We start from the raw sequence: 20,506 nt of genomic DNA, 5'->3' as shown, positions 1-20,506 counted from the left end.
TTCATTTAGGAGATGTTCTCCTCCTCTGGTCACCTGACTCCTTCATTTAGGAGGTGTTCTCCTCTGGTCACCTGACTCCTTCATTTAGGAGATGTTCTCCTCTGGTCACCTGACTCCTTTATTTTGGAGATGTTCTCCTCCTCTGGTCACCTGACTCCTTCATTTAGGAGGTGTTCTCCTCCTCTGTTCACCTGACTCCTTCATTTAGGAGATGTTCTCCTCCTCTGGTCACCCGACTCCTTCATTTAGGAGGTGTTCTCCTCCTCTGGTCACCCGACTCCTTCATTTAGGAGATGTTCTCCTCCTCTGGTCACCTGACTCCTTCATTTAGGAGATGTTCTCCTCCTCTGGTCACCTGACTCCTTCATTTAGGAGGTGTTCTCCTCTGGTCACCTGACTCCTTCATTTAGGAGATGTTCTCCTCCTCTGGTCACCCGACTCCTTCATTTAGGAGATGTTCTCCTCCTCTGGTCACCTGACTCCTTCATTTAGGAGATGTTCTCCTCCTCTGGTCACCCGACTCCTTCATTTAGGAGGTGTTCTCCTCTGGTCACCTGACTCCTTCATTTAGGAGATGTTCTCCTCCTCTGGTCACCTGACTCCTTCATTTAGGAGGTGTTCTCCTCCTCTGGTCACCTGACTCCTTCATTTAGGAGATGTTCTCCTCCTCTGGTCACCTGACTCCTTCATTTAGGAGGTGCTATCCTCCTCTGGTCACCTGACTCCTTCATTTAGGAGATGTTCTCCTCCTCTGGTCACCTGACTCCTTCATTTAGGAGATGTTCTCCTCCTCTGGTCACCTGACTCCTTCATTTAGGAGGTGTTCTCCTCCTCTGTTCACCTGACTCCTTCATTTAGGAGATGTTCTCCTCCTCTGGTCACCTGACTCCTTTATTTAGGAGATGTTCTCCTCCTCTGGTCACCTGACTCCTTCATTTAGGAGATGTTCTCCTCCTCTGGTCACCTGACTCCTTCATTTAGGAGGTGTTCTCCTCTGGTCACCTGACTCCTTTATTTAGGAGATGTTCTCCTCCTCTGGTCACCCGACTCCTTCATTTAGGAGGTGTTCTCCTCTGGTCACCTGACTCCTTCATTTAGGAGATGTTCTCCTCTGGTCACCTGACTCCTTCATTTAGGAGATGTTCTCCTCCTCTGGTCACCTGACTCCTTCATTTAGGAGGTGTTCTCCTCCTCTGGTCACTTGACTCCTTCATTTAGGAGATGTTCTCCTCCTCTGGTCACCTGACTCCTTCATTTAGGAGATGTTCTCCTCCTCTGGTCACCTGACTCCTTCATTTAGGAGATGTTCTCCTCCTCTGGTCACCTGACTCCTTTATTTAGGAGATGTTCTCCTCTGGTCACCTGACTCCTTCATTTAGGAGATGTTCTCCTCCTCTGGTCACCTGACTCCTTCATTTAGGAGGTGTTCCCCTCCTATGGTCACCTGACTCCTTCATTTAGGAGGTGTTCTCCTCTGGTCACCTGACTCTTTCATTTAGGAGATGTTCTCCTCTGGTCACCTGACTCCTTCATTTAGGAGATGTTCTCCTCCTCTGGTCACCCGACTCCTTCATTTAGGAGATGTTCTCCTCTGGTCACCTGACTCCTTCATTTAGGAGATGTTCTCCTCTGGTCACCTGACTCCTTCATTTAGGAGGTGTTCTCCTCCTCTGGTCACTTGACTCCTTCATTTAGGAGATGTTCTCCTCCTCTGGTCACCTGACTCCTTCATTTAGGAGATGTTCTCCTCCTCTGGTCACCTGACTCCTTCATTTAGGAGATGTTCTCCTCCTCTGGTCACCTGACTCCTTCATTTAGGAGATGTTCTCCTCCTCTGGTCACCTGACTCCTTCATTTAGGAGATGTTCTCCTCCTCTGGTCACCTGACTCCTTCATTTAGGAGATGTTCTCCTCCTCTGGTCACCTGACTCCTTCATTTAGGAGATGTTCTCCTCCTCTGGTCACCTGACTCCTTCATTTAGGAGATGTTCTCCTCTGGTCACCTGACTCCTTCATTTAGGAGATGTTCTCCTCCTCTGGTCACCTGACTCCTTTATTTAGGAGATGTTCTCCTCTGGTCACCTGACTCCTTCATTTAGGAGATGTTCTCCTCCTCTGGTCACCTGACTCCTTCATTTAGGAGGTGTTCTCCTCCTATGGTCACCTGACTGCTTCATTTAGGAGATGTTCTCCTCTGGTCACCTGACTCCTTCATTTAGGAGATGTTCTCCTCCTCTGGTCACCTGACTCCTTCATTTAGGAGATGTTCTCCTCCTCTGGTCACCCGACTCCTTCATTTAGGAGATGTTCTCCTCTGGTCACATGACTCCTTCATTTAGGAGGTGTTCTCCTCCTCTGGTCACCCGACTCCTTCATTTAGGAGATGTTCTCCTCCTCTGGTCACCTGACTCCTTCATTTAGGAGGTGTTCTCCTCCTCTGGTCACCTGACTCCTTCATTTAGGAGGTGTTCTCCTCCTCTGGTCACCTGACTCCTTCATTTAGGAGATGTTCTCCTCCTCTGGTCACCTGACTCCTTCATTTAGGAGATGTTCTCCTCTGGTCACCTGACTCCTTCATTTAGGAGGTGTTCTCCTCTGGTCACCTGACTCCTTCATTTAGGAGGTGTTCTCCTCCTCTGGTCACCTGACTCCTTCATTTAGGAGATGTTCTCCTCCTCTGGTCGCCTGACTCCTTCATTTAGGAGGTGTTCTCCTCCTCTGGTCACCTGACTCCTTCATTTAGGAGGTGTTCTCCTCCTCTGGTCACCTGACTCCTTCATTTAGGAGATGTTCTCCTCTGGTCACCTGACTCCTTCATTTAGGAGATGTTCTCCTCTGGTCACCTGACTCCTTCATTTAGGAGGTGTTCTCCTCCTCTGGTCACCTGACTCCTTCATTTAGGAGGTGTTCTCCTCCTCTGGTCACCTGACTCCTTCATTTAGGAGATGTTCTCCTCCTCTGGTCACCTGACTCCTTCATTTAGGAGGTGTTCTCCTCCTCTGGTCACCCGACTCCTTCATTTAGGAGATGTTCTCCTCCTCTGGTCACCTGACTCCTTCATTTAGGAGATGTTCTCCTCCTCTGGTCACCTGACTCCTTCATTTAGGAGATGTTCTCCTCCTCTGGTCACCTGACTCCTTTATTTAGGAGATGTTCTCCTCCTCTGGTCACCTGACTCCTTCATTTAGGAGATGTTCTCCTCTGGTCACCTGACTCCTTTATTTTGGAGATGTTCTCCTCCTCTGGTCACCTGACTCCTTCATTTAGGAGGTGTTCTCCTCCTCTGTTCACCTGACTCCTTCATTTAGGAGATGTTCTCCTCCTCTGGTCACCCGACTCCTTCATTTAGGAGGTGTTCTCCTCCTCTGGTCACCCGACTCCTTCATTTAGGAGATGTTCTCCTCCTCTGGTCACCTGACTCCTTCATTTAGGAGATGTTCTCCTCCTCTGGTCACCTGACTCCTTCATTTAGGAGGTGTTCTCCTCTGGTCACCTGACTCCTTCATTTAGGAGATGTTCTCCTCCTCTGGTCACCCGACTCCTTCATTTAGGAGATGTTCTCCTCCTCTGGTCACCTGACTCCTTCATTTAGGAGATGTTCTCCTCCTCTGGTCACCCGACTCCTTCATTTAGGAGGTGTTCTCCTCTGGTCACCTGACTCCTTCATTTAGGAGATGTTCTCCTCCTCTGGTCACCTGACTCCTTCATTTAGGAGGTGTTCTCCTCCTCTGGTCACCTGACTCCTTCATTTAGGAGATGTTCTCCTCCTCTGGTCACCTGACTCCTTCATTTAGGAGGTGCTATCCTCCTCTGGTCACCTGACTCCTTCATTTAGGAGATGTTCTCCTCCTCTGGTCACCTGACTCCTTCATTTAGGAGATGTTCTCCTCCTCTGGTCACCTGACTCCTTCATTTAGGAGGTGTTCTCCTCCTCTGTTCACCTGACTCCTTCATTTAGGAGATGTTCTCCTCCTCTGGTCACCTGACTCCTTTATTTAGGAGATGTTCTCCTCCTCTGGTCACCCGACTCCTTCATTTAGGAGGTGTTCTCCTCTGGTCACCTGACTCCTTTATTTAGGAGATGTTCTCCTCCTCTGGTCACCCGACTCCTTCATTTAGGAGGTGTTCTCCTCTGGTCACCTGACTCCTTCATTTAGGAGATGTTCTCCTCTGGTCACCTGACTCCTTCATTTAGGAGATGTTCTCCTCCTCTGGTCACCTGACTCCTTCATTTAGGAGGTGTTCTCCTCCTCTGGTCACTTGACTCCTTCATTTAGGAGATGTTCTCCTCCTCTGGTCACCTGACTCCTTCATTTAGGAGATGTTCTCCTCCTCTGGTCACCTGACTCCTTCATTTAGGAGATGTTCTCCTCCTCTGGTCACCTGACTCCTTTATTTAGGAGATGTTCTCCTCTGGTCACCTGACTCCTTCATTTAGGAGATGTTCTCCTCCTCTGGTCACCTGACTCCTTCATTTAGGAGGTGTTCCCCTCCTATGGTCACCTGACTCCTTCATTTAGGAGGTGTTCTCCTCTGGTCACCTGACTCTTTCATTTAGGAGATGTTCTCCTCTGGTCACCTGACTCCTTCATTTAGGAGATGTTCTCCTCCTCTGGTCACCCGACTCCTTCATTTAGGAGATGTTCTCCTCTGGTCACCTGACTCCTTCATTTAGGAGATGTTCTCCTCTGGTCACCTGACTCCTTCATTTAGGAGGTGTTCTCCTCCTCTGGTCACTTGACTCCTTCATTTAGGAGATGTTCTCCTCCTCTGGTCACCTGACTCCTTCATTTAGGAGATGTTCTCCTCCTCTGGTCACCTGACTCCTTCATTTAGGAGATGTTCTCCTCCTCTGGTCACCTGACTCCTTCATTTAGGAGATGTTCTCCTCTGGTCACCTGACTCCTTCATTTAGGAGATGTTCTCCTCCTCTGGTCACCTGACTCCTTTATTTAGGAGATGTTCTCCTCTGGTCACCTGACTCCTTCATTTAGGAGATGTTCTCCTCCTCTGGTCACCTGACTCCTTCATTTAGGAGGTGTTCTCCTCCTATGGTCACCTGACTGCTTCATTTAGGAGATGTTCTCCTCTGGTCACCTGACTCCTTCATTTAGGAGATGTTCTCCTCCTCTGGTCACCTGACTCCTTCATTTAGGAGATGTTCTCCTCCTCTGGTCACCCGACTCCTTCATTTAGGAGATGTTCTCCTCTGGTCACATGACTCCTTCATTTAGGAGGTGTTCTCCTCCTCTGGTCACCCGACTCCTTCATTTAGGAGATGTTCTCCTCCTCTGGTCACCTGACTCCTTCATTTAGGAGGTGTTCTCCTCCTCTGGTCACCTGACTCCTTCATTTAGGAGGTGTTCTCCTCCTCTGGTCACCTGACTCCTTCATTTAGGAGATGTTCTCCTCTGGTCACCTGACTCCTTCATTTAGGAGGTGTTCTCCTCTGGTCACCTGACTCCTTCATTTAGGAGGTGTTCTCCTCCTCTGGTCACCTGACTCCTTCATTTAGGAGATGTTCTCCTCCTCTGGTCGCCTGACTCCTTCATTTAGGAGGTGTTCTCCTCCTCTGGTCACCTGACTCCTTCATTTAGGAGGTGTTCTCCTCCTCTGGTCACCTGACTCCTTCATTTAGGAGATGTTCTCCTCTGGTCACCTGACTCCTTCATTTAGGAGATGTTCTCCTCTGGTCACCTGACTCCTTCATTTAGGAGGTGTTCTCCTCCTCTGGTCACCTGACTCCTTCATTTAGGAGGTGTTCTCCTCCTCTGGTCACCTGACTCCTTCATTTAGGAGATGTTCTCCTCCTCTGGTCACCTGACTCCTTCATTTAGGAGGTGTTCTCCTCCTCTGGTCACCCGACTCCTTCATTTAGGAGGTGTTCTCCTCCTCTGGTCACCTGACTCCTTCATTTAGGAGGTGTTCTCCTCCTCTGGTCACCTGACTCCTTCATTTAGGAGGTGTTCTCCTCCTATGGTCACCTGACTCCTTCATTTAGGAGATGTTCTCCTCTGGTCACCTGACTCCTTCATTTAGGAGATGTTCTCCTCTGGTCTGAGGATTTAGGAGGTATATATATTATAATATACTTTTTAAATGTACATTACATACTTTTTGTAATAAACTTATTAAATATATATTATATACTTATAAGATACCTTTTAAATGTATATTATATACTTCCTATAAAACATATGTACATGATATACTTCTCATAATACACAAAGAACATATTCAAAAGGTTTGAAGTAAACACAAAGCATCAATATTCACATTTATTAAAACATTTGTGTTTTGGAATAAAAATGTTGATGAATCTGAATAAGGAATCAGTCAGTGTTTACTTAGCAGATAATATCACTTATTGTTTTTATTATTATTATTAATGAAACACAAAATACTCATCTCATAAATATTCTGATTAAAGATGAGAGGGTTATTAATATGACTTCATGTGTAAAGTGACATGTGGAGCTTCCCTGAGGGATGAAGTGATGATTAAGGGCTGGAGGTTTCCCCCAGGAAGCAGGTATATCTAGTGGAGGGTAGGGGGCAGGAGTGAGTCATGTAGTGGAGGGTAGGGGGCAGGAGTGAGTCATGTAGTGGAGGGTAGGGGGCAGGAGTGAGTCATGTAGTGGAGGGTAGGGTACAGGGGTGAGTCATGTAGTGGAGGGTAGGGGGCAGGAGTGAGTCATGTAGTGGAGGGTAGGGGGCAGGGGTGAGTCATGTAGTGGAGGGTAGGGGGCAGGAGTGAGTCATGTAGGGGAGGGTAGGGTACAGGGGTGAGTCATGTAGTGGAGGGTAGGGGGCAGGAGTGAGTCATGTAGTGAACAAGGCCCTGTCACCCCAGGTCCTGATGGTCTTCGGCTGACCTGAGGCAACGGGTCGGGTCTTGGAGGGGGAGTAGGTCTGAAAGGTAGGGAGGGGCCAGGTTGTTTAGGGCTTTGTAGGTGGTGAGTAATATTTTAAAGTCCATCCTGAATTTGACCAGGAGCCAGGGAAGGTTTTGTAGGACCGGGGTGATGTGGTCATAGTGGTGGGTGGAGGTGAGCAGTCGAGCGGCAGAGTTCTGAACATCCTGACGTTTATTGATTTTGTTGGGAGAGCAGAAGAGGTGCTGTTGCAGTACTCAAGTCTGGAGGTTATGAGGGTATGGATGAGAACTTCAATGGTGGTAGAGGACAGGGAGGGCCGGAGGAGTGCAATGTTCCGGAGGGGAAAGAAGGCAGTTTTGCTGATGTGGTTGGCGTGGGGTAGGAAAGAGATGGTGGGGTCGAGTATGATACCGAGGTTGTGGACCTGGGTGGAGGGTGTGACGATGGAGCCATCAATGTTGAGGGAGAAGGTCTGGGCTGAGGGAGTTAGGGCCGATGATGAGTATTTCAGTGGGTGACTGGGGTGATGGTCTTGGAGGAGAAGTAAAGTTGGGTGTCGTCAGCGTAGCGGTGGAAGTCGAGACCATGACGACGGATGATTTGTCCAAGGGGAAGGATGTAAATGATGAAGAGGAGGGGACCGAGCACAGCACCTTGGGGGACACCGTGGGTGACTGGGGAGGTTGAGGATGTACAGTTGTTTATGGCAATGAATTGATGTCGGTCTGAAAGATATGAGGTGAACCAGGAAAGGGCAGAGCCAGTTATGCCAAGAACTGGAGACGTGAGAGGAGGAAGGAGTGGTTGATAGGGTCGAAGGTGGCACTGAGGTTACGGAGGATGAGGATGGTGAGGAAGTCAGAGTCAGCAGTATGTCATTTGTGATTTTCAGTCAGGTGGATTTTGTGATCTGGAATGTTCTGGTGCGACTCCGTTTAATGTGGGGGGGTCAATGTCGAAGGTGTCAGGTGGTCCGAGATGGTGACGTCGATGCTGGTTAGATTGCTGATGGTAATGCCGGAGGTGCAGACCAGGTCAAGTGTGTGTCCTTTTTCATGGCTGGGAAAGTCGACATGTTGGGTGACGTCCTGGTGTCCGTTGACCGGTGTCTTGGTGTCCGTTGAGCGGTGTCCTGGTGTCCGTTGAGCGGTGTCCTGGTGTCCGTTTACCCGCATCCTGGTGTCCATTGACCAGTGTCTTGGTGTCCGTTGAGCGGTGTCCTGGTGTCCGTTGAGCGGTGTCCTGGTGTCCGTTGACCCGCATCCTGGTGTCCGTTGACCGGTGTCCGTTGACCGGTGTCCTGGTGTCCGTTGACCGGTGTCCTGGTGTCCGTTGAGCGGTGTCCTGGTGTCCGTTGACCCGCATCCTGGTGTCCGTTGACCGGTGTCCGTTGACCGGTGTCCTGGTGTCCGTTGACCGGTGTCCTGGTGTCCGTTGACCGGTGTCCTGGTGTCCGTTGAGCGGTGTCCTGGTGTCCGTTGAGCGGTGTCCTGGTGTCCGTTTACCCGCATCCTGGTGTCCATTGACCAGTGTCTTGGTGTCCGTTGAGCGGTGTCCTGGTGTCCGTTGAGCGGTGTCCTGGTGTCCGTTGACCCGCATCCTGGTGTCCGTTGACCGGTGTCCGTTGACCGGTGTCCTGGTGTCCGTTGACCGGTGTCCTGGTGTCCGTTGACCCGCATCCTGGTGTCCGTTGACCGGTGTCCTGGTGTCCGTTGACCGGTGTCCTGGTGTCCGTTGACCGGTGTCCTGTTGTCCGTTGACCCGCATCCTGGTGTCCCTTGACCGGTGTCCGTTTCCTCTCCTTCTTGCGTCCAAGTCCTCCTTTTTTATTCCTTCTTCTTTCTGTCGGAGGAAAAGAAGAAAATATTTGAGTTTGGTTTTTAGTCGTCAAACATTTGCGTTGTGTACACATGCTTTGTTTTATTGTTGTCTCTCTGACACACTGGGAGAGATTGGTGGTTCGATCCCCGGTTCCTCCGGTCTGCATATTGAAGGATCCTCAGACACCAAACCACACAGCAAACTGCAATACCCACGATGAAGACACTGTACCCGGTTAGTAGAAGACAGCAGCGCTCTAACACACAGTTCCTTTTACGACCTGAAATCTGATTCCAGATCAGACGTTTGTCTTTGTGTTTTAAAATGTGAAACTGTCCTTGGGAACCATGTGCCCCCATGCAGGGGGGGGGTCACATTTACCTCCTTTTTCTGTGCTAATGTCGCGTCAACCAGAAGGAGAAGACATCCACGAAGTGAAGTGGGTCCCTCCACACCTTGAACCCCCTAAACCAGACCAGAACCTGAGAGTCAAATAGCTGGTCTTCTCTTCCACATCACGAACAGCCGAACCAGAAGCTCGCCGTGGTCCAGTACTGGGAAGGGGGGTGGGTTTGCAGGCCGCAGGTCTGGGTCCAGACCTAAAGAGTGTCAGTGAAGTATTCTGGGAGATGGATCGCTGCTTTCAGAGGCTTATGTCGTTTAGAGTGAGCTCACCGTGAGCGGCTTGGAGTAAATGTTTCAGCCTCTAAAGCAAATGTGCTTTTAATGTTCACCGAAGGAGAAGAGAGCTCCAGTGTCTTTGGCTCCGGGTTGAAAGAAGACCGAGAGGGAGATTTAGAGTCGGGTTGGACTTCAGAGAGCCAACAGAAAGAAAGACGAGGAACCATTTTACCTTCTTGGTTCATCTGCCAAGAATGATGACATATGAAGATATTCATATATGGATGCATACATACATATGCTTAAATATATACATATATATGGATGTATACATTTATATTTATATATATATATATATATATATATATATATATATATAAAATGTGATCCAGAAAGTTCAGTTTGGATCACAGATGCAGCAAAACTTTCACTAAAAACCTTTTTTGTTTTTAATTAACCGGGTTTACGTCACTCAGTCCAGATATGGTCACTTCCTGTTTACTGGTTGGTAAAAACAAACAAGATGGCGCAGAACTCGAGGCGTCTACAAAACCAACGTCAGTTCTCATCAACAGACTTTCAACCTTTTAACTCGAACTGATTCGTCTCATTGAAATGAATGGGGGGGGGAGGGGCGGAGCTGTTGTCTGTCACATGACCCAATGACCACCAATCAACAGCTCTACAGCTGCGGAGACAAACTTTCTCTTATTAAAACACAATATGAGAAGTTCAGTCCTTCTTTGTGTCCATTGAGGATATTGATCACTGATCGGTGGCTTCCTCATCAGCCCAACAACATTAGTTATTAATAACAATATACAACGACGTACATGTGACACTGGTTGGAAGCTCAACCCTTTTCCTCCAGAAGAATACTTTATTCTCTGAGACAGAATTCATCAGAAGTAAAACCTTCACGATGGTCTCAATGCTGATCTGGAGCCAGCTGCTCTCGGTAGCCGGCGGCGTCGAGAACCCGGTTCCCCACTGGAGGTCGGTTCCGATGTCGGCCCGGTTGTTTACCCGAGTAGTTCCAAGACGGCCGCAATGCCATCTGCCCTTCATTAGGCCTGAGAGCCTTTCAAAGCCCCTCTTGTCTCCTCTCCTCTAAATCAATCAGCTCTTCCTCTCCTCCGCCCTTCATCAGCGAGGTCGGAGCGGCGGCTTTGATGTGGGCCGCCGGCGAGTCCTGATACGGGTCTCCGTACGTTGGGCTGCACATGGTGGGACCTCGGGGCGATGGATCACATGTCTTCATGGATCCATCTGGACTGGATGAGAGTGTTGGGTCACCCGAGCAAAGGGGACCTTTGAACTTCAGGATGTTACTATTACTAGGGTCCGAGAAGACCTCATGAACGGAGCCCGGGTCCCCACTGCCCCTCATGAACGGAGCCCGGGTCCCCACTGCCCCTCATGAACGGAGCCCGGGTCCCCACTGACCCTCATGAACGGAGCCCGGGTCCCCACTGACCCTCATGAACGGAGCCCGGGTCCCCACTGACCCTCATGAACGGAGCCCGGGTCCCCACTGACCCTCATGAACAGAGCCCGGGTCCCCACTGACCCTCATGAACGGAGCCCGGGTCCCCACTGACCCTCATGAACGGAGCCCGGGTCCCCACTGACTGACTCTGTCAGGACCAGTTCCTACCGGTCACTCCCCTGCACGTCACTTAACTCTTTTCTTTAAATATTAATATTTTATATTCTACTGTAAATATAATATGTTTCAATTCTTGCACTGTGTTGATTGCTGTTGATTGTTTGATGTTTAATGTTTTGTCGCCTTGACAAGTTATTCCTATGTAGGAAGAGGAGGACCATTGAACACACCACAGACCACGATGTGCTGGAGGATGCGTTCAAGGTCCCGTTTCATGAATACTTTGTCTTACGTTAATTTATAACTTAATTATAACTAATTTATAAGTTACGTAATTTGTAATAGTGTTTGCTGTATTTTTTATATAAATCATCTTTATTGTAACTGGACCCATCAGTTCAGCTCCTCTTATTCCTCACAAACCCAAACCTCTTCTTGATCAAAGCGTTCGGTACCTTGAGCCCATCCAGCCGGAAGGAATCAGTCACAGTGACCGTGAAGCTGGTGAAAGGACTCCACCCACAAACAGACGTTCCTCACGTTCCTCACGTTCCTCAAAGCAGGAGCCATCTCACGGCTGGCTTTGCCTCCCACCCGCCTCCAGATCACATGAGAGACGTCGAAGGCGTAAACGTGAGAAAAGAAGACTCCTTGTTCTGTAATGAAGACCCGCTGTCCTCGGCTGCGGTTTCCCTAGGGCCACATCTGCAGGGGGAACCGAATGCCTGTGATCCTCAGGATCCAAGCTCCCTCAGACCGCTTACTGGAGGGGGGACTCTGTCAGATCCATGTGCTCAGACCACATACTGTAGAGAACTGTCAGATCCATGTGCTCAGACCACATACTGTAGAGGACTCTGTCAGACGGGATCAGTCCTGGATATAAAATCCACTTCCATATAATAAAACGATCATAACAAAATATGAACGGGCGATTAGCTCCTAAAGCCTCGGCGCTGTGTTTCTAAATGCTTTTTGATGACTGGGATGAGAATCAAGTGTTCCTGTCACCTAATAAACTGATGTTCTCCAGGATGAGGACTGGATGAGGACTGGATCGGTTCTGACAGAAACATGAAACGAGGATCTTCAGCTGTTTGTCACCTGAAAGGGTTAATTGACCAAAACAAGAATAAACCTGGACGAGTTCATTTAAATCAGTAAAAGTAGAAGGAAACTCCGGACATAACGTTTTTGTTTGTGAAGTATGATTCAGGTTCGAGGAAGCTGATATCCATAATTTATGTATTGATTGATTGGTGTTTGAAGAGGAACCGGTGGACCCTAGAATCAATAGTCGGGTATCAGAAGGACTCAGTGGAAAGACTTCCCTTTGGATGTCTTGTGGTAGCACTGGTTCCCAACTTGACGTTTTGAAGCCTCCTTTCTATCAACCAGTGAACAGGAAGTGACCCTTATAGGACTGAGGAGGAGTGACCTAGAGATGCCTATACGTCTCTGGTAGAACCAGAGGAGACGCCCTCTGATGGACATTAGAGAGATTGCAGCTTTAAGACTCATCTTTGACCCATCAAAACAACGAGGAGTGAACTCTGACCTTCACTAGAACAAAGGAAGGAGGTTTGAGTTCAGCCTGCAATGTGGATGGGACACTTGACCTTTGACACCACGTCCTCCTGCGGTCACCGCAGCATCAAACCATCAAACCATCAAACGAAAGCCGCCACTCTCTTTCTTCAAGACGGAGACGAGTGAATCAGACGGACTCTGGGAGATTATCACCGCCAGAAATCCAACTAATAAGCTTAACTTCAACAGGAAACATGTGCCTGTACCTGGAAAAGATCTACTAATGAATATGTATTCAGGCCGAACCGCACACAAGCCGGTTTGACTCCTTGACTCAGAGCAGAAAAGACTCATCTTGTGATTTAGTACACGCTCATACAGCCAGCTGATTGGTGGATACGAGACACTTTGGGCTCTTTTATGGTTATCAGCTGAAAACCTCAAAGACTTTCAAACAGTCCTGTGAATGCTGCTTGAAGCCAGAGAATTGAGCCTTAATACCCTCTGTGAGAGGGTCAGGATGCCCCTTCTATTGCCCTCCTGTACCCTCTGAGCCTTAATACCCTATGTGAGAGGGTCAGGATACCCCTTCTATTGCCCTTCTGTACCCTCTGAGCCTTAATACCCTATGTGAGAGGGTCAGGATGCCCCTTCTATTGCCCTTCTGTACCCTCTGAGCCTTAATACCCTCTGTGAGAGGGTCAGGATACCCCTTCTATTGCCCTTCTGTACCCTCTGAGCCTTAATACCCTCTGTGAGAGGGTCAGGATACCCCTTCTATTGCCCTCCTGTACCCTCTGAGCCTTAATACCCTCTGCTCAATCAGGACGAGCACCCACCCGCCCTTCTCCCGGTGTTTACCTATGAGTCTTGTTACCCCTCACCTGTCGGACACCTTTTCTTCATCCTGCACCGCTGCGTCTCGCTGTGCGTCGGACAAAGTGATGGCGCTTTTTCTTCGGCTGTTCTCCAGGACCGCCCTCCCCCCCGGATCCTGGTCTGCCGACCCCAGCTGAAGCCGCAGGTGCCGCCGTCGCGGAGGCAGACGCTCCAGTCGCTCCACTGTCCCGACGGAGCCAGGAGACAGTCCTCTAAGAGACGGAGGACAGAGATCGGTCAAGGTCACGGCATTTATGAAGGTGCTCTCAGGTAGGAGAGACCCCGCCTCCTGAGACAGAAACACATGAACATCTTATTCTCTAATGAAAAACAGGAAGAGATTCAGGACGTAAAGACTAAAGATCTCTTCAGAGGTCACATTGGATGAATTCCAGCTGAAGCTTCAACACGTGGGACCAGCCGTCTACCTGCAGGACCAGGACCAGCTGTCTAACTGCAGGACCAGGACCAGCCGTTTAACTGCAGGACCAGCCGTCTACCTGCAGGACCAGCCGTATACCTGCAGGACCAGCTGTCTACCTGCAGGACCAGCGGTCTACCTGCAGGACCAGGACCAGGACCAGCCGTCTACCTGCAGGACCAGCCGTTTAACTGCAGGACCAGCGGTCTACCTGCAGGACCAGGACCAGGACCAGCCGTCTACCTGCAGGACCAGCCGTTTAACTGCAGGACCAGCCGTCTACCTGCAGGACCAGCCGTCTACCTGCAGGACCAGGACCAGCCGTATACCTGCAGGACCAGCCATCTACCTGCAGGACCAGGACCAGCTGTCTACCTGCAGGACCACTGAAACAGTTCATGCTGACCTCTCCGTCTCTCGTCGACACAAGGTCACATGTGGTTCTGACAGTTCCTCCGGCGGTCTGGACTCACCGAGGCAGTCCGTCAGGTGGGCCACGGTTCCTGCCGGACAGCGGGCCAGACACCTCCCTTTGTGCAGCTGGAAGCCGGCTCGGCAGCGGGTGCAGAAGTCCCGGCTGAAGCAGTGATCGCAGTCCAGAGAGCGACACTCTGAAGCGAGGAGAGACAGTGAGAGTCAGTGCAGGAGGACACGCGGTGCATTGTGGGAGAACTGAGCATCTAGAGTCCGTTGAAACTGATGGGGGGTCAGTTTCATTGCTCTTCACCTGGTGACCTCTAAGAGAGAGACAGGTAGACAAGCCTTTTTGTGAAGACGTACTCATGCAGCGGTTGATGTCCTTCCCTCTCTGTCCATAGTGTCCTGCAGGACAGAGAGGGAGACAGGTCCCGTGGTGAGACATCCCGTCTCTCTGCAGGAACAGGAAGAGACGCTCGGGGCAACGGACACAGCCGTTGTCACGGGAACACTCCAGACAGCTGCGACACTCCGGTGTCTCTCTGTGAGCTGCAGGAGACGACAGAGAGACAGGTAGGACACAAGGACAGAGGAGACAAGTAGGACAAGAGCACAGAGAGACAGGTAGGACACGAGGACAGAGACAGGTAGGACACAAGAACAGAGAGACAGGTAGAACACAAGGACAGAGACACAGGTAGGACACGAGGACAGAGGAGACAAGTAGGACAAGAGGACAGAGAGACAGGTAGGACACGAGGACAGAGAGACAGGTAGGACACAAGAACAGAGAGACAGGTAGGACACAAGGACAGAGACACAGGTAGGACACGAGGACAGAGAGACAGGTAGGACACGAGGACAGAGGAGACAAGTAGGACAAGAGGACGGAGAGACAGGTAGGACACGAGGACAGAGGAGACAAGTAGGACACAAGGACAGAGAGACAGGTAGGGCACGAGGACAGAGGAGACAAGTAGGACAAGAGGACAGAGAGACAGGTAGGACACAAGGACAGAGAGACAGGTAGGACACAAGGACAGAGACAGGTAGGACACAAGAACAGAGAGACAGGTAGGACACAAGGACAGAGAGACAGGTAGGACACGAGGACAGAGGAGACAAGTAGGACAAGAGCACAGAGAGACAGGTAGGACACGAGGACAGAGAGACAGGTAGGACACGAGGACAGAGAGACAGGTAGGACACAAGAACAGAGAGACAGGTAGGACACAAGGACAGAGAGACAGGTAGGACAAGAGGACAGAGAGACAGGTAGGACACGAGGACAGAGGAGACAAGTAGGACAAGAGGACGGAGAGACAGGTAGGACACGAGGACAGAGGAGACAAGTAGGACACGAGGACAGAGAGACAGGTAGGACACGAGGACAGAGGAGACAAGTAGGACACGAGGACAGAGGAGACAGGTAGGACACAAGGACAGAGAGACAGGTAGGACACAAGGACAGAGAGACAGGTAGGACACAAGAACAGATAGACAGGTAGGACACGAGGACAGAGAGACAGGTAGGACACAAGGACAGAGAGACAGGTAGGACACAAGGACAGAGAGACAGGTAGGACACAAGAACAGATAGACAGGTAGGACACGAGGACAGAGAGACAGGTAGGACACGAGGACAGAGGAAACAAGTAGGACACGTGGACAGAGAGACAGGTAGGACACGAGGACAGAGAGACAGGTAGGACACGAGGACAGAGAGACAGGTAGGACACGAGGACAGAGGAAACAAGTAGGACACGTGGACAGAGAGACAGGTAGGACACGAGGACAGAGAGACAGGTAGGACACGAGGACAGAGAGACAGGTAGGACACAAAGACAGAGAGACAGGTAGGACACAAGGACAGAGAGACAGGTAGGACACGAGGACAGAGGAGACATGTAACCACTAGACTCCAGACTATGTGATCGTGTTTCCTAAGCCTAACTTCCTGTGAAGAGCGTTTTATTTTGAAAGGACAACCAACAGGCACTACGTGCTTCCTGCTCGGCCTCCAAACCCAAACTGTCCGTGTGCAGGCTTAGCAGCACTTAACAGTGACCTTTGACCTTTCAGCTGTTCGGGATTTGTTTGATCAGAGTCATTATTGGTGGCGAATGGAGAGGATGAAGATGAAGAGGAGGAGGAGAGAGGAAGTGGTCTCCCTGATCCAGGACCTCACTCATTCTCCACACACATGTTATCTATCTGAGAGCTTAAGGGACTTTGGAGGCGCGGCAGGTTTAGGTAGCGTAAAGCGCCGACCTTTGACCTCGCACTGCGTTTTTAACGAGCACAAGGTGTAACCCGGCCCACGGGGGTCTCGTGTTTAAGGGGGCATTCCACCCTAAAACTGAATCTACATCATAGTCTGATGACGCGTCTCTTCTCATAGTTTGATAAACAACAAAACAACAAAACAACAGAAAATAATATGAGGACACATTAGTGTTGCCCAACATGAAGGACCAAGTCTCATGACCGGATATTTAATCTGAATGTCCTGAACTGAAGCTGCAGACAGATCTGACACACTTTATATCTAATATAATATAATATATGTATGCAAATAATAATATCACTAAATCCAGGTGGGATTATCCTCCAGAGAGAATCTTTGTTTTTAGGGTGTGATTTCCTCCCGACACACAGCAGCCGCTGCTTCTGTAGACGGTGCCAAAGTACCCACAATGCACCTTGATGTGTAGATTAACAAGAAAAAGGTGCCATGTGGCGACGTGTTAAAATAACACAAGATGTGGCTTCTCTAATGACATGTGGACGTCCAGAGATGTGAGAGAGTGAGAGACAAAGAGTGAGAGAGTGAGAGACAAAGAGTGAGAGAGTGAGAGACAAAGAGTGAGAGTGAAAGAGATGAGTGAAAGAGTCAGAGACAAAGAGTGAGAGAGTGAGAGAGATGAGTGAAAGAGTCAGAGACAAAGAGTGAGATACAAAGAGTGAGAGCGTGAGATACAAAGGGTGAGAGACAAAGAGATGAGTGAAAGAGTCAGAGACAAAGAGTGAGAGAGTGAGAGACAAAGAGTGAGAGTGAAATAGATGAGTGAAAGAGTCAGAGACAAAGAGTGAGAGAGTCAGAGACAAAGAGTGAGAGTGAAAGTCAACGGGACAACAAGTGAAAAATTCAATGAGTGAATGATTCAAAGAGTTAAAGAGTTAAAGATTCAAAGAGATAAAGAGTTAAAGATTCAAAGAGATAAAGAGTTAAAGATTCAAAGAGATAAAGAGTTAAAGAGTGAACGAGACAACGAGACAAAGAGCCCCTAACACTGAATGTTTAGGAGAGTGGGCGTGATCTCTGAGCCGGAGGATCCTGATTGGTTATAAATAAACTCAACAAGTTGTTTTTGTTCTCCACGGGGGTCCTGGCTCTGATCAGGGGTCCTGGCTCTGATCAGGGGTCCTGGCTCTGATCAGGGGTCCTGGCTCTGATCAGGGGTCCTGGCTCTGGCCTCACGTGGTCTGAGTTTGGGTCACCATACTCACAACGTCGTTATTGATCCCGGACAGAAATCTACAGAAGTTACGTGTAACGTGGATTTTACTTCTGGTCTCGACTATTTGGGTCTGGATTCACAACCAGAGGAGCGTTGAAATGGAGCTCGACTGAAACCCTGTGAGGAAGCTCCTGTGAGGGGAGAGGAAGGAGAAGGAGGAGAGGAAGGAGAGGAAGGAGAGGAAGGAGAAGGGGGAGAGGAAGGAGAAGGAGGAGAGGAAGGAGAGGAAGGAGAAGGGGGAGAAGGGGGAGAGGAAGGAGAAGGGGGAGAGGAAGGAGAAGGAGAGGATGGAGAGGAAGGAGAGGACGGTGAGGAAGGAGAGGAAGGAGAAGGAGGAGAGGAAGGAGAGGATGGAGGAGAGGAAGGAGAAGGAGGAGAGGAAGGAGAGGAAGGAGAAGGGGGAGAGGAAGGAGAGGAAGGAGAGGAAGGAGAAGGGGGAGAGGAAGGAGAGGACGGAGAGGAAGGAGAGGAAGGAGAAGGAGGAGAGGATGGAGAGGAAGGAGAGGACGGTGAGGAAGGAGAGGAAGGAGAAGGAGGAGAGGAAGGAGAGGAAGGAGGAGAGGAAGGAGAGGAAGGAGAAGGAGGAGAGGAAGGAGAGGAAGGAGGAGAGGAAGGAGAGGAAGGAGAAGGAGGAGAGGAAGGAGAGGAAGGAGAAGGGGGAGAGGAAGGAGAGGACGGAGAGGAAGGAGAGGATGGTGAGGAAGGAGAGGAAGGAGAGGAAGGAGAGGAAGTAGAGGATGGAGAGGAAGGAGAGGAAGGTGAGGACGGTGAGGAAGGAGAAGGAGGAGAGGAAGGAGAGGAAGGAGAGGAAGGTGAGGAAGGAGAGGAAGGAGAGGAAGTAGAGGATGGAGAGGAAGGAGAGGAAGGTGAGGACGGTGAGGAAGGAGAGGAAGGAGAGGAAGGAGAAGGAGGAGAGGAAGGAGAAGGAGGAGAGGATGGAGAGGAAGGAGAGGATGGTGAGGAAGGAGAGGAAGGTGAGGACGGTGAGGAAGGAGAGGAAGGAGAGGAAGGAGAAGGAGGAGAGGATGGAGAGGAAGGAGAGGAAGTAGAGGATGGAGAGGAAGGAGAGGATGGAGAGGAATGAGAGGAAGGTGAGGACGGTGAGGAAGGAGAGGAAGGAGAGGACGGTGAGGAAGGAGAGGAAGCAAGGAAACGACAACATAAATCCTTCTGGTGTGAAGTCCTAAACCCCTAAAACCGTCTCTGGACTCTTTCTGTTTCATTTCAATCAAACTCTGACTCTGTGATGTCTCCTGTCTCCTGTCTCCTGTCTCCTTGTTCCCTACCGCCTCACCACCCTGTAATTGAGACCGGTCCCAGATCCCGGAGGAAATGCTCCTTAACGAGGAGAGACGCATGATCCATAAATCCATAAATCATTCGGACTGAAAGGGTTTGACTTCTGGCTCCGGATCGGATTCTGTTATTTACTTATTTACTGTTAGTTAATCAATATTAACAGTAAAGTTACTAAGTAAAACATCAGTATTAATACATTGATATTATATCAATGTCCTTATTTCTGTAATATTTCACATTACCTGAAGGGTTTCCGACACGTGACTCACCGCTCCGCGTCTCCACCGCCTCACAAAGGAACGACGTCACGATGGCAAAGAGTCGCAAATGCATCCGGGCTGCGGGGGGGAGGGGGGGGGGGGGGCTAGGCTGAAGGGAACAAGGCTGAAGGGAGCAAGGCTGAAGGGAGCAAGGCTGAAGGGAGCAAGGCTGGATGGAGGAGACTCGTCCGGGTTCAGGAGCCTCGTCTGACTGGCGGCTCGCAGGGAAAACTCTCCATTTAACTGCCTCTGTCAAATTTGGGATAAATGAGCTCCACTTATCCCGTCGCCATCTTTAACCCTTTACGGGCTCTCGGGGGCCTAAGTGCTTCCATATTCCCCCCCCCCCCCCCCCCCCCCCCACTCCTCCTCCTCCTCCTGGCTCCATCTATTGTTGCTCCTCCTGCTCAACGTGGGACTCAAGTTGGAGTGACCACGGGAGAAAGTGAGAGAATGCAGCTTTAACACATGAAGCATAGACTTCTATACAACCAGAGGAGTCGCCCCCTGGTGGTGAGGAGAGAGAATGCAGCTTTAACACATGAAGCATAGACTTCTATACAACCAGAGGAGTCGCCCCCTGGTGGTGAGGTGAGAGAATGCAGCTTTAATACATGAAGCATAGACTTCTATACAACCAGAGGAGTCGCCCCCTGGTGGTGAGGAGAGAGAATGCAGCTTTAACACATGAAGCATAGACTTCTATACAACCAGAGGAGTCGCCCCCCTGGTGGTCAGGAGAGAGAATACAGCTCTTCAACAGGGAGACGGCTACCAACCCCCTCAGGGGGACGTGAACCATTTCTCTCTCAGGGGGATGTGAACCATTTCTCTCTCAGGGGGACGTGAACCATTTCCCTCTCAGGGGGACGTGAACCATTTCTCTCTCAGGGGGATGTGAACCATTTCTCTCTCAGGGGGACGTGAACCATTTCCCTCTCAGGGGGACGTGAACCATTTCTCTCTCAGGGGGATGTGAACCATTTCTCTCTCAGGGGGATGTGAACCATTTCTCTCTCAGGGGGACGTGAACCATTTCTCTCTCAGGGGGATGTGAACCATTTCTCTCTCAGGGGGACGTGAACCATTTCTCTCTCAGGGGGACGTGAATGAACCCAACAACGGAAGGAGATTCAAATGCCAGGTAGAGTGTGTGTCTGTGCGTGTGTGTGTCTCTGTGTGTGCGTCTTTGTGTGTGTGTGTGCTGTAACACTCATCAGATAAAGAGCTTCTTTTTGTTTGTTTTGTGT

General features: G+C 50.0%; 1 protein-coding gene across 1 annotated transcript; it reads right to left on the bottom strand.

Annotated features, from left to right (window-relative positions):
* Positions 1 to 7,385: 7,385 nt before the first annotated feature.
* On the bottom strand, positions 7,386 to 19,329 carry rspo4 (R-spondin 4). The gene is made up of 7 exons (XM_034533286.1): positions 19,239 to 19,329; positions 14,540 to 14,725; positions 14,233 to 14,370; positions 13,344 to 13,550; positions 8,640 to 8,720; positions 8,048 to 8,536; positions 7,386 to 7,531 (listed from the first exon to the last, which is right to left on the bottom strand). Exons 1-7 carry the CDS (start codon positions 19,327 to 19,329, stop codon positions 7,386 to 7,388), a joined length of 1,338 nt encoding a protein of 445 aa, XP_034389177.1.
* Positions 19,330 to 20,506: the final 1,177 nt, after the last annotated feature.

This window comes from Cyclopterus lumpus, chromosome 5, assembly GCF_009769545.1.
Source record: "Cyclopterus lumpus isolate fCycLum1 chromosome 5, fCycLum1.pri, whole genome shotgun sequence".
NCBI lineage: Eukaryota > Metazoa > Chordata > Actinopteri > Perciformes > Cyclopteridae > Cyclopterus > Cyclopterus lumpus.
The sequence above is the reverse complement of the archived record's forward strand: the minus strand, read 5'-3'. Positions and strand labels throughout refer to the sequence as shown.

Bases quoted from the DNA above. Each gene is read 5' to 3' on its own strand.
- rspo4 (XM_034533286.1), bottom strand. From the start codon at position 19,329: ATGCATTTGCGACTCTTTGCCATCGTGACGTCGTTCCTTTGTGAGGCG. The intron at 8,537-8,639 runs GTCAACGGACAA...AACGGACACCAG, and splicing joins CAAGGGACACCAGGATGCGG to GACACCGGTCAACGGACACC. The intron at 7,532-8,047 runs GTAAACGGACAC...GTGTCCCCCAAG, and splicing joins CAATGGACACCAGGATGCGG to GTGCTGTGCTCGGTCCCCTC.